Here is a 13,469-nt window from a genome sequence, read left to right as displayed (position 1 = left end):
CTATAGACCAGCTTGGCCTCAAACTCAAAGATCCACCTGCCTCTGTCTCCCAAGTGCTGAGATTAAAGGTGTGCACCACTATGCCTAGCTCAGAATAACATGCCTTTAAAAAACATATTTCTCACTGGGTGGTAGTGGTGGTGGCACACACCTTTGATCTCTGAACTAGGAAGGCAGAGGCAGGTGGAGTTCTACAAAGCGAGTCCCAGGGTAGCCAGGACTACACAGAGAAACCTTGTTTTTAAAAACCAAAACTGAAAAAAAAAATTTCATGTGAGACTCTGTCTCCAAGGTGAGGGAGGGGGGCAAGCAGGATGGAGAGATGGCTTAGCAGTTAAGACCAAGTACCGCTCCTGATTTCCAGCATCCTTATCACCTGGCTTACAACCAGGCTTGCAAACACCTGTAACTTCTGCTCTAGGGACATGCAACACCTTTGACTTCCACAGGTGCCTGCTCTCAGGTGCACATACCTTCCCCCCCCATATATATGTACACATCTTTAAAATAGGAAAATAATTCTTTAAAAAATCTATATTTCTTTTTGTATAAATACCCTATAATCTTATCTGTGAATTGTATCACACTGCAAAAAATTAAGGATGCTGGCTCATTGTCTTGTTTATAACATTTGTTACATCTTTATTATTTTATCTTGAATGATTCTATTTTATATAAATATATGTTATGACCATTTCTCAGTATTTTTCATAAGGTTTCCTGAAATGTATTAATATAGTTGAATTAAAAGCCATTATGTTGGTTTCCAGGTTTTAGTAAATCTGATAGCAAGGGCTATCAAATTGTGGATATTTGTATATTCTGTGAAGATATATTGCTGTGATTGGTTTAGTAAAAAGCTGAATGGCCAACAGCTAGGCAGGAAGAGGTTAGGTGGGAATTCTGGGGACAGAGAGGACTCTGGGAAGAAGAGAGGTAGAGAGATGCCAACTCTAAAGAAGTTAAATATATAGTACAGATCAGAGGTAACCAAGTCACGAGGTAAACATAGATTAAAATATGGGTTAGTTAAATTATAAGAGCGAGTTGAGGAAAGGCCTAAGCTAAGGCCAAGCTTTCATAATTAATAATAAGTCTCCATGCCATTATTTGTGAGCTGGTGGCCCAAAGAAAAATCTGTCTACAGGACTCATTTTGCTGATTAGATTAGAAGGTATGTTCTGCAAATTCAGTAGGCTAAAATCCCAACCCCAACACTTTGATTTTTTTTAAAAAAAATGTTTTAAAAGTAAATACAGGCCGGGCGGTGGTGGCGCACGCCTTTAATCCCAGCACTCGGGAGGCAGAGACAGGCGGATCTCTGTGAGTTCGAGACCAGCCTGGTCTACAAGAGCTAGTTCCAGGACAGGCTCCAAAACCACAGAGAAACCCTGTCTCGAAAAACCAAAAAAAAAAAAAAAAAAAAAAAGTAAATACAAAAAGACATTCTTTCAGCAATTGTTAGATCGGCAATGGTGTAACACAATTACCAATACTTCCATTTCTCTCTCATTTTGCATGTATCTGCTTGAATAAGTTGCTTTCAAGTAAAGACGCAAGGGTGATAATTAAGAGCCATTTGATAAGTCTTGATAAAACCTATTGTTATAAATTCCCATAGAGGGAAAGAACAAATGATTCTAAAAGCTTATAACAAATCTCTTTGCAGGTCAGAGCCATTTTCAGTCCATTCTTTGCGACAAACAAATAAGACTGCTTTCGTGACGATAATAATAAAATTGTTTTTGTGAGTTAGGGAAAATAATTCAAGGAGCTGAGTGATATCACTTTAACCAACTCCTTGCATTCCTACCTGGACATTTGTGGGAACAAATATTTCAGTACTTAGTACAGTAATGGAAACATAAACAAAATTCTTGTTATACTTTGCCTCAATCTGGCAATAAGTTATGTTCACCCACAGGTACATCCATAAATAAGAATATCCTATTCATTTTAAGAGCAAAATTGCTGATCAAATTTATCTTTATGCTTAATGATCACTTATGAAAATGCATCCTGTGGTGCTTGGTTGTGCTCTGAGTTACACACATGTTTCTCTTCTAGAGACTATGACAGAGGCAACTAAAGGTTTACAAGCACTGAAGTATCACACTAGGAAAATTACAGGCAAGAACAAATTTGAGGAGAAAAAGGGAAATTTATAAAGTATTCAAAAATTTTTTTGTATTCTGTAAATGTATAATGGCACATTTCAAAGTTTTTTTTTTAAAGATTTATTTACTTATTATGTATACAATGTTCTGCCTGCACATATGTTTGCAAACCAGAAGAGGGCACTAGCTCTCATTACAGATGGTTGTGAACTTCCATGTGGTTTCTGGGAATTGAACTCAGGACCTCTGGAAGAACAGCCAATGCTCTTAACCCATTTCAAAGTTTTTAGATTCCACTGGAAGCATTTAAGTGATTGAGAAACAACTTTATTTAACCAAATTTCATTGCTTTTAGATAGGCAGGTTTTATTGAGTAGCTCAAACTGGCCTGCAACTTGCTACATAGCCCAGGCTAGCCTAAAACTCATGATTCTCCTACCTTAACCTCCCCAGTTCTGGGATTACAGTCATGTACCAGCATATCTGGCTCTGTGTGGAATGTGAAAGAGTTTAAATGTCATCACAGCATTGTTAAAAGTATATATATATATATATATATATATATATATATATATATATATATTCATGTGGACCCACAGGTCACATAGTAAATTGTGATCTACCCATACCAAACCACATCTGAACTCAGATCATCTAAATGACTTGAGCCCACATGCTGCAGACGTCTTCCCAGGGCTCCAGTAGCCCAGAAGATTCCAAGTGACTATACTTTCTCTGGAAACAGGACAAAGGTAAGTGGGGACAAAATAGTTTCTCCTTTGGGTCCCTTCATATGACTTGCCTATTAGCCATTGCTTTTACCATTGTGTCAAAGAATTCCATCCAATAGTCACATGGTTAGCACCCTTAGCAAAATCTGCAAGTTTTCCCTCTGAAATTGCTAGAAAGTAGTTTAATACTTGCATAATATAACATGATATTAGATGCTAGAATGTCCCGGCTGTACGTGTTTTTCCCTCTTGGAGATCTTAAGGTTTATAGTGCCTAGTCCAGTGCAGCACCACAGAAACTGATCCCAGCAGATGGATATGAAACTAAACACAATGAACGGATGTACTGCTTCAAGAGCTACAGAAGCAACGTGCAAGTCTCCACAGTCAAGTGCTACATTCTCACCAAAACTGGAATAGGTAAGCCTTCTGGAGGATGAAATGTTAGTTCGCATCAAGCCATGTTTCTCTTTCCATACTCATCGGAAGTATGTCAGCTCCTTCATTGTGAACCAAGATGCTCTGGATGTATAAATCTCCATTTCCTTATTACACTGTACTTAGTTGTACAAACAGATAGGCCTCTCTTATTAGCATGATGTTGTCCTAAGTGCTACAGGTCACACACAAATAAAATGGATAACAACTTGTACTCCACCAATCATCCTAAACCCCCTCTAGTTCTCCAAGGTTTGAAATCAGAATAATACTGCTTTTTCCTTCATCCTCTAGAAAACTTTAGAAACACAAATTGGATCATGTCACAAATACCAGGAGAAAGGCATTAATGGGATATATGAGGTGGCTACCCTTGGCAGTATCATTAATATCTGTGTGTGTGTGTGTGTGTTACAATGGTACACAATCTCATGATGTAATTTCTCCTATAGTTTTAAATGTCATTTTAAATTTCAAGTAGTGAACAAGTAAGGAGGTATAGGCTGAACTTGAAACATTAACAATGTCAGATTTTATTGATAGACATTGGAAAGGGATATTTTTTCAGGAAGCATATTATAAGGAAGGGTCTGGAGAAAGAAAATGCACTTCTTACCTCCTACCAACAAGTAGCTGTTGGGAAACAGTGTTTTTGCTTGCATAAGTGCCCTTGCATGACCTGAGTGGAAGAGGTCAAATATGCCATCTGCATACACTCTAACAGGCCTGTCAACTGTGGAAGAAAGAGATAGGGTTAACACAAACACAGGATAAGGAAGTCCCAGACCTTCCATCAGTACAGTGCTATAAGTTTGCCTACAGAAGACACAATATCCACAAGTTATCAGTTTAACATTAGTGTATGAAATTGACTTTTTAAAAATAGACTTTTCTAAAGGTGTCAAAATACAACAAAAAATTAAGAACCCAACATACATTGTTAACTTCCAAGGAAGACAAACAGAGCACTGGCGGTTCTCTGCACCCCAGATAAACTCTAGATGTCTTGTAGAGAATATTTCTGTCCTGCCCAGTCCTGTAGCCATTCAGTCCCAAAGAAACATACAGAGGCTTATATTAATTATAAATTGTTTGGCCAATAAGCTCAGGCTTATTATTAACTAGCTCTTATAACTTAAATTAAGCCATAATTCTTATCTATGTTCAGTCATGTGGCTTGGTACCTTTTCTCAGTAAGGCATTCTCATCTTGCTTCCTCTACATCTGGCTGGTGACTGACTCTCTGCCTTTCTTCTTCCCAGAATTTTCCTAGTCTGGTTTCCCCACCTATACTTCCTACCTGGTTACTGGCCAATCAGCATTTTATTAAACTAATACAAGTGACAAATTTTTACAGTGTACAAGAGCCTTATCCCACACCAATATCTGAACCAGTGGAGTCTACCTGTTACTGGGAAAACTGAGATTCCCTTTTAGGGTTCTTTATCTTGTCAATTAAAGATTATAGAAATAACTTGGAAGGAGACCTGAGGATAATTTAGAGTTTAGGGGGAATCCTGTCAGCCACCAGGAAGATGGATGGAGAAGTAGTCATGCATTTTAAGTGGAGAATGGAATAGAAATAGATGATTATTAAGAAAGGAAAAATCACCCTCAAGAATGAAAGTGAAGGGCTGGAGAGATAGCTGAGAGGTTAAGAGCACTGACTGCTCTTCCAGGGGTCCCGAGTCAAGTCTCAGTAACCACATGGTAACTTACAACCACCTATAATGAGATCAGGTGCCTCTTCTAGTGTGTAGGAGAATATTCTATACTAAATAAATAAATAAATAAATAAATAAATAAATAAAATATTGTTTTAAAAAAGAATGGAAGTGAACTAATGTGCTGAATAGAGACCCCAAAGTATACAACCATGTAGCATATGGTCTTTTTGAAGTTCCCTCCCCTCTCATTTGTATCTGAGGCTTTATTTCATACAGGCTCTGTCCTTTGGATGATGGCACTGGTGGGGTAAGAACAGGCTTCTAATCTTTCTCTGCAAACTCTGTTTTTCATGTTAATTTTTTAGATGGGATTTTTCTATGGAAGCTTGGTTGGCTTGGAACTCACTGTGCAGACCAGACTGGCTTTGAACTCACAGAGATGTGACTCTCTTTGCCTCCTGAGTCCTGGGATAAAGGCAAGTGCCACCACATGCAACCATGTTTATTTGGAGATAGCTTTTAAAGCCCCTACACTTTCTCACATATTTGTTGGGAACATCAAGGCCTCAGAAATGGGAGAACTTGAAGAAAGACCTGAGTCCTGTTCTCAAAGACAGTGATGGTTTGGTGTCTACTCTGTGCTCAGATTGTTGCTCAGTTTTCTTTCTATTGGTGGCTTAAGTGAGCTACAAAGCAAGGCTCATTTCACCTCAGAAGGCAAAATGTGTCCCAGCATTTTGTGGTATAAGAGAAGAGGGGAGTCATCACCCAGACATAGAGGAAACAAGATGAGAATGCCCTACTTAGAAAAGGTACCACACCATTTGGCTAACACAGACAAGAATTATGGGTTAATATAAGATATAAGAGTTAATAAGAAAGCCCGGCGGTGGTGGCGCACACCATTAATCCCAGAACTCGGGAGGCAGAGACAGGCAGATCTTTGTGAGTTCGAGGCCAGCCTGGTCTACAAGAGCTAGTTCCAGGACAGGCTCCGTAGCTACAGAGAAACTCTGTCTCGAAAAACCAAAAAAAAAAAAAAAAAAAAAAAAAAAAAAAAAAAAGAGTTAATAAGAAGCCTGAGCTAAAAGGTCAACCAGTTAATAATTTAAAAAGAGAAGGAGAGAGAAAAGGGGAATGTGGCCCAAACGAGAAGGCACTCAATGTATCAATTTTGTAAATAGGCTGTATATAGGGTTGGTGCTCTGGGTTAGAAACAACCAATCAGTACTCTAGTCTTTTCTAGTCCTGTAGGATGCTATTGTTGAGCCAGACCAGAGACCCATTTTTCCTTCTAATGCTGAGTGGTTGGGTTTCATCAACATAGTGTATAAAGTAGGCACAAAATGGAGGAAGAGTGTTGTTGTTCTTTGGTATCATCATCCTGATGGCCAAGGAGGAGTGGGGAAAAGGAAGGAGTAGGAGGAAAAAGGAGAGTACATGTATGCAAGTCACAGTGTGCATGTGGAAGTCAGAGGATGATGTCAGAAATCAGTTCACTCCTACTGGGTTTTAGGGCTCAAAGTCAGTCATCATGACAATGCAGCAAATATTTTTACCAAATGAATCATCTCACCAGCCTGCTGATTTTCTGTATAAACCTAAGAATCCTACTGGCTTTTAAAAATATAAGCATTTATTATATTAATGCTATCAAATGAAATATTTAAGGAATGGAGTATGGCCTCATTGTAGAGTGCCTGCTTCGCATGCACAAGGGCCTGAGTTCAAACTTCAGCACCACACACCAAAAAAAAAAAAAAATGAGGAATCAAAAAAAAAAAAGAAACCATTGCAAAGTTCTATTAAATGATTTTAGGATTTAGATTTAAAATTGTGATTAGTTATTGATGTAGCCCAACCTCATTAATTTAGAACATAAAGAAATATTACATTAATAGATTGAGATGGTACAATGTTGCTAATAAATTAAATTTCTCCAATAAAAAATATGGAGATTTTTATGTCAAATTGAGAACCGCAACTATTTTCAATTATATCCTATTTTGAACAAACAGAATTGCTTTCGTAGGCTTATACTGTATTCTAAATAAGTTGCAGTAAAACAGAAAATGCCCTGAAATAACAAACTGTCTAATGAGGGAGCTCAGATTTCAATGCTCTTATTCAATTGCAATTCAATTGAGGAAAATTTGTTTTAAGATCTAAATGCCACAAGAAAGCAGATGGCAGTTTTGTGGAAGTTTTTTGTTAATGATTCAGAGGTGATCAGGATAAATGAATTCAGGAAGCAGAGAGGAAGAAAAGTGAAGAAAGATGACATAATTACTGGGGAAAAGGCCATTTAGTAAATTTGAAGACTATCTGCAGAGTTGATTTTGCAGTAAGATCACTTTTTAAAATTGCAATGTGTCAGCAACTTCCAGACTGGGAAACTCCTAAGGCAAAGAGAGGAACCTGGTTTCCTGGTCTCTTCAAGGTTGGGGAGGGAGAAGGGGAAAGGAGGGCGGGGGGCAAAGAGGGAGGGAAGGAGGGTGGGAGAGAGAGAGAGAGAGAGAGAGAGAGAGAGAGAGAGAGAGAGAGAGAGTTGAGAGAAGTTGAAAATGCAGAGCAAACGGTTACAATGAAAGCATTGTTTTTCTGCTGTATCCACACAGCTTTAGGCCTACACCTTTGGCCTCCAGCGCCAGGCCTGAGCCTGTTTTCATTCAGCCCCAAGGCTAGCTGAGGTCAGCACTTCACCTGGAAGGCCCTTCGACTGGCTAAAGTAGTGGTTTGAGGTGAAAAGGATTGGAAGTCCTAGGTCTGCTCAGTTATGACATACACCAGTTCTCTAGTCTTCTGGGATTTTTCAAAGATTAGAGGAGACAGGGGACAGGACAGCCCATCAAGTAGAACAGAAACTTAAGGTCCTTTTCTGCCCACATTTGAATCTTATCCTTTAACTTCAGGTCAATTCTGTTTGCCACGTTGTTTCCATTTGAATCTTTCTTCACCTCTCCTGCTCCCACCCTCATGGCCCACATAGCTCATTTGTTGAAAGCGTGGTTCCCAGACCACAATTCTCTTGGGAGGTAGTGCAAACAAGGAGATGAGGCCGAACTAAATCTTCCCTCTTCCTAACGCCTCCTCGGGTAGTTTATCAGAGTGATATAAAGCCTACACACCCGAATTTTCTTTTGAAACTCATTGGACATTTTTTGTTGGGCCAGTATTTCTCAGTATGTGCTCTCTAAGCACCAACTTAAGTATTCTCCAGGCTGTTTGTTAAAGATGCAGGTGGACACCCCTTATTCCTGGTCTGAGGTCAGAGGAATGGCGGAGACTAGGGAAACTCCTTCTTCAAGGGTTATTTTTATTGTAGGATTTATGTGTGTGCACCTGCTTGTCTGTACGTGTACCATGTGCACGCAGGTGCCCATGAAGGTCAGAAGAGAACATAAGATCTGCTGGGATTGGCGTTATAGACAGTTAGGAGCTACCATGTGGGCGCTAGGAGTTGAACCTGGGTCTCCTGGAAGAGCTCTTATTGCTGAGCCATCTCTCCAGCCCCTCCGTGGGATTCTTTACACAGTTGAGTATAAAAATGGATGAATGACCTTAGCACTTTTGAGGAGTGCCCTTAGAAAGGAGGCAGAGTGTCGTGGCTCAGAGGGTCAAACTCTACAGCCGACCCCCTGATGCTACCACTCAACAGGTGTTCCCCAAGTAGCATCATTAGCTGGGAAGTTGTTAGAGCTGCAGCTCCTTGGGTTCCACCCCATGTGAACAGAGTCAGTGGGGGGAGGGGGCCCTGTGTAGTGTATGTTCACAGGTGCTCCTGGTGATTCTGCTGCAGGCTCCAGTGTTCAGAAGCCCTGGCACTGACCAGCGGAAATACCTGGCGCAGTGCACAAACTCGCTAAGCCTTCGTTTCCTTAAGTGTGAAATACTGAAAGCACTGGCCATGTTGAGTTGGGAGAGGAAAATGGCAGGAGACACATGAAGACCTTTGCACCTTGTGCATAGTTAATAAATGGCAATCACTATTAGATAATCCACTGCCCCTTACCCATTGATTCCTTTAAGTTTAGGCTGGTGGGTTTTGCAGTGGTGGTAGGAGCTCACTCTGTCATGCCATCGTATGTCTCAAAGCCTAACCCACTTGCCTAGTCCTCTTTTTCACTCCACCCTAACCAATTGGAATGATCCACCTTTACTTCTAGACAACTGTCTCTTGGGCTTTCCTACACTGTTCCTATTCTCCCGTCCCAGAATAACTTTCTGCTTTCTGTAGACATGACCTAAAACATATCCCAGAAGAAGCAGCTAGGTTCTGCTCCCTCCCTGAGATCTTGCCCCACCTCTCCAGGCCACGTGACTCTGCCGGTCTCTGTACTGTCGCTTACCATCAAGCTGTCCATTCATACACGTGCCTGTGGCTTTTCCTTCCTGTCTAATTGGCTTGGCTCTTGAACACGAAAGCCCTTGGGAAGCAGAAATGGTAATTTATGGTTCCTTTTACATCTCTTCCCCCACTGGCCTTCTGACATTGGCTAAAGGGATGAGCGGAGCTATATACTTCTACGACAGAACTGTCCTTTTTTAAGGGCTCACTTAAAACATAAAATGAAGACATTTCAGAAGAGTTACAGTTATACTGGCTTAGTTCTTCAACACCTTGAAAAGTGGTCTTTTAAAAGAATCTACCTGTCACCAAAAACCAATGGAGCAAGACATTGTCCCTGTTTTGCCAATGAGAAGATGAATCCAGATCTTTTTCATGAATTGCCAGAGTCTGTATAATTCATAAACGACAGAGCCAGGGCTTAAGCATTTATATTCTCCCCCATTTTTGCCTGGGCTACTTTGATTTATAGGCAAACTATTGCTGTTTTGATTTTTTTAAAAGTGGGGTCTCAGTCTGCACCCCAGGATGTTCTGGAATAGTCACTACATAACCCATGGTGGCCTCAAACTCACAGTGGCTCTCCTGCTTCAGTCTCCCCAGTGCTGAGATACCAGTCGCAAGGGACCATCCCCAACTGGTCCTCAGTATCAACTAACGTGTACAGTCCTCGCGCTGGGCGCGAATCACAAAAGTCCACCCTGAAAGTGAGCACTGCTCACATAATGCTTTGCGATACTTCAAATGTCAAGACGAAGCCCATTTGCAAAATGAGAACAACCGCCTCACCTGGTGTTCCTAAGCGGGCCTGGGCAATGGTTAGTTTTTCATGAGGCGCTTGGCACTGGCAGCTGGATTCATCTGCAAAAGGGGCTGGTGCAGTCAAGGTCTAGAAGAGAAAAGAGAGAAGGAGAACAAATATTGTCTGATAAATAATTCTTCCGCACCATCAACCTCCCTTGAAGCATGCTGTTTGGTAGATAGGTACGACCGAGAATAACATAGCAGGCCAGGATGGCTCACACCTGTCGTTCAAGTGTTCAATTCAAGAGGTCAAGACCGGGGGAGGGGGGGGGGGAGTGTCACGGTGAGTGCCTCAATATTCCCAAATGGATCAGGCTTCAAGGAGTGAGACCCAAGGGGCTAGGGGAAGTAGTGGAATACATCTGACGGGCCTGCCAGAGCAACATTGCGCTCCTAGAAACCAAGTGTGGGCACAGTCCCTTCCCCCTCCTCTTTAACTGATGCATCAGGAATATTAAGAGCAAGTCCGGCATGGTGGCTCACACATGTAATCCCAACACTCAGGAGGCTGAGGCAGGAGGATGGAGAGTTCAAGGCCAACCTAAGACCCTGTCTTTAAAAATAAGAACAAATAAAATCAAAAGAAGTCCTAGAGCTGCGCAGTGCCTACCATATGCCAGGGGCTGGATGAGATGACCTGGAGCCATCATCTCTTTCTGGCCTCCCAACACACTATGCTGCGTACACAGTCCTATCCTTCCATAGGATACCATCATCCTGTGCCTATTTTACAGAAAAGGCAACCGAGGCTCAGTAGGATTAAGAAATATGCTAAGTCATGCCCTTAGAAAATCATAATGCCCGGCTTTGAGCATCTTCCAAGCGACAAGGGCAGTCTTCAGATATTTAGACTCACCCTCACCCGGGACACTCGGCTGAAAGGAGCCTCATATTCGGAAGCGTGGCACGACATCTCCTGTAATTCACACACGCACGCACGCGCGCGCGCACACACACACACACACCAGCCTGGCCAATCACAAATGCTGATGTCTCTTCAATACAAAGGCCAACGCTGATAGCTGCAACCGGAGAGAGCCAAAAAGCACAGCAATTCTGGCGGGCTGCAGATAACTGCTCCTGTGGTAGCTTCCCCAGCTACCAATGGCTAGAGGCCCCGCCCCAGGCAGCCTGGGCTGACGCTCTGGGGAACGCTGTGAGAAAGATGTAGTCACTTGGAAGCTTGCCCAGGAAGTGGCCCTGCATTTTTTAGTCAGCCTCTTAAAATGAAAACCTCACTCTCTCCAGACAGAGGAAGACAAAGCGGGTGGTGTTTTTGTAAACAGGGCAATCCAGAGTTGTCCATTTACAGGCTTTGAGCTATGTCATTACCACAGTCACCACTAAAATCTTCCTCGGTGGTTTGGCTTTGTTTTCCGAGCCAAGGTTCACTAGTCACTGTAAACACTGCGCACAGCGCTGCACGAATTGCTTATCAGAGCTGGAGACAGGTGCTAGTCCTTAGCTTGGGAAGATTTGACTGAGGATGGATCTAGACATTTGAGCAGGGGATGTGGCTTACTTCCACCGTTCACTCATTCATATTTCTTTAATCATTCATTCATTTACCCATATAGATGTCAGGTGCTATACTAAAATCTGAGATTAGATGTATAGATAAGACTAGCCTATCCTTGCCCTTAAAAAATGGTTTTTAAAGATAGGGGCTTGTTATATATCCCAACCTGACCTTGAACTCAGAATCCTCACACCCGGTCTTCCCAAGTGCAGGGCTAGCAGGCATGTACCTTCATGCCTGGAAGTTAGTCCTTGCTCTTGATGAAACCGTGTTCTCCAAGACACAAGTTCTCTACACTGACAAGAACAGAACCCTGCCCTGGCCCCTATCCTACAGCCCCATTCACACCGCCTTCCGCTCTGAAGTAGGCTTCCTGCTGCAGTTTTGTCTGGGGATCTCCCAGTTAGCTGCCTGAGACTTCCGAACCTCCCACCTGTCCTTCAGGACTCTGGAAGCAAACCAAGACTTGGGGAAAAGAATTGGGAAATGTGATTCCATCTCTTTTGTCCTCAGATACATTGAGGCGACTTTGTGGGCTCTAAAGGACCAGAGAAACATGTGGAATGTGGCACAGGAGTTCCATCTGTTTGTAAGACTCGTGTTCAAATATCCCTCGTAGTCCCTACTGAGTGCACGCACTAATTAGACTCTTCCGGCTAAAAACACTCACTAAAAGTGGTAGTGCAAGAGATGGGGCCTTATTTTAAGGCACAGAAGTGGAAAGAGGGAGTAGGCAGAATGTGGCCTCAGTGTGCCAAGAATTCTGCGCCAACCTGGCTGTTCGAGCATGGGCTTCTTTCTGCTCCATTTCCATCCCTCTGCACCCTTCTACCACAGTCAAGTCTCTGCTTGCTTTCCATTCCCCAGAACTTTAGCTTATACATGGCTCCCTTCACAAGTTCCCCCTAAGACTGTTTTATTTATTTGCTTGTTTGTTTGTATTGGGACAAGGGCTTGCCAGGTAGCCCAGGCTGACCTTGAATTTATAATCTTCCTCAGTGGTAGGTGGTAGGTGGCCTAAAAAAGCCCTGGGTACCGTCCCCTGTACCATTAAAAAAATTGTAAAGTAGAATCTGTCTGGCTAAGCACATATTTTCTTTTCTTTCTTTCTTTCTTTCTTTCTTTCTTTCTTTCTTTCTTTTTTTTTGCAGTTTGAATCTGAGTGTATTTTGCAGCTCTCAAACGAGGGTTTTTATACAAGAAGAACAGGTATTACAATTCTTAAAAGATGTGTTCAGTAAAGCAGTTACAAAGAACAAATTATCATAATCACCTGGCACAAGAAGGCACAAACTCAATCAAGTATTACATTTCCTGGTTAGTGGGGAAGCTCATATTTTCAAATCAGGTCACAACCAGAATTGTTTGGAGCTGTGGCAGGTGTACTCTTGGGTTCAATAGTTGTGGCACAGAAAGTCAGGGCTAACCCAACATTGCCCCGTTAGAGGGAACTAACCATACGTGTGGTGAGAAAGTTCTTTGACTTTGTGTGTTTCTAAAAGCAAGTTCTTTAACTTCTCTGAATTCAGTCTCATCTGTGAAAAGAAAGGGTCACTATCTCGCACAACTGTTGTGAGAAGCGGAGCTCATAGGCACATTCTACCACTCACTCTCTTGTCTCTGCAGTTGCTGTCCTTACTCAGCATTACGTGTCTCTAGACAATGGTAGATAATGTAGTTCTCCATACAACCAAGAAAAACGACTAATGAGTGCCTTCTGACAACACAACCCAAAGTAGTAAAGTGGTTGCAAATGAGTGTCTTTATGTGCGTGTGTGCATGTGTGTGCTCATCAAGCACATGTCTGTGGGGGAATAAGCCACACACTTGTGGGTGCCCGCAGAA

The 13,469-nt window shown here is 42.0% G+C and overlaps 1 protein-coding gene across 3 annotated transcripts in view; it reads right to left on the bottom strand.

Annotated features, from left to right (window-relative positions):
- Pcyt1b (phosphate cytidylyltransferase 1B, choline) overlaps positions 1 to 13,469 on the bottom strand; it is a 67,819-nt gene that overhangs the window by 32,779 nt on the left and 21,571 nt on the right. The window contains exons 1-3 of one of the 3 annotated variants that reach the window (XM_057760289.1): positions 10,962 to 11,080; positions 10,091 to 10,190; positions 3,903 to 4,019 (exon numbers count right to left, since the gene is read on the bottom strand). In XM_057760289.1, coding sequence (XP_057616272.1) covers positions 3,903 to 4,019; positions 10,091 to 10,190; positions 10,962 to 11,018 — 274 coding nt within the window. In that variant the 5' untranslated portion in view covers positions 11,019 to 11,080. Of the gene's footprint in view, positions 1 to 3,902; positions 4,020 to 10,090; positions 10,191 to 10,961; positions 11,081 to 13,469 lie in introns of those variants that run through there. The other 2 variants (XM_057760290.1, XM_057760288.1) reach the window with 2 other exon arrangements.

This window comes from Chionomys nivalis, chromosome X (assembly GCF_950005125.1).
Source record: "Chionomys nivalis chromosome X, mChiNiv1.1, whole genome shotgun sequence".
Taxonomy (NCBI): Eukaryota; Metazoa; Chordata; class Mammalia; order Rodentia; family Cricetidae; genus Chionomys; species Chionomys nivalis.
The sequence above is the reverse complement of the archived record's forward strand: the minus strand, read 5'-3'. Positions and strand labels throughout refer to the sequence as shown.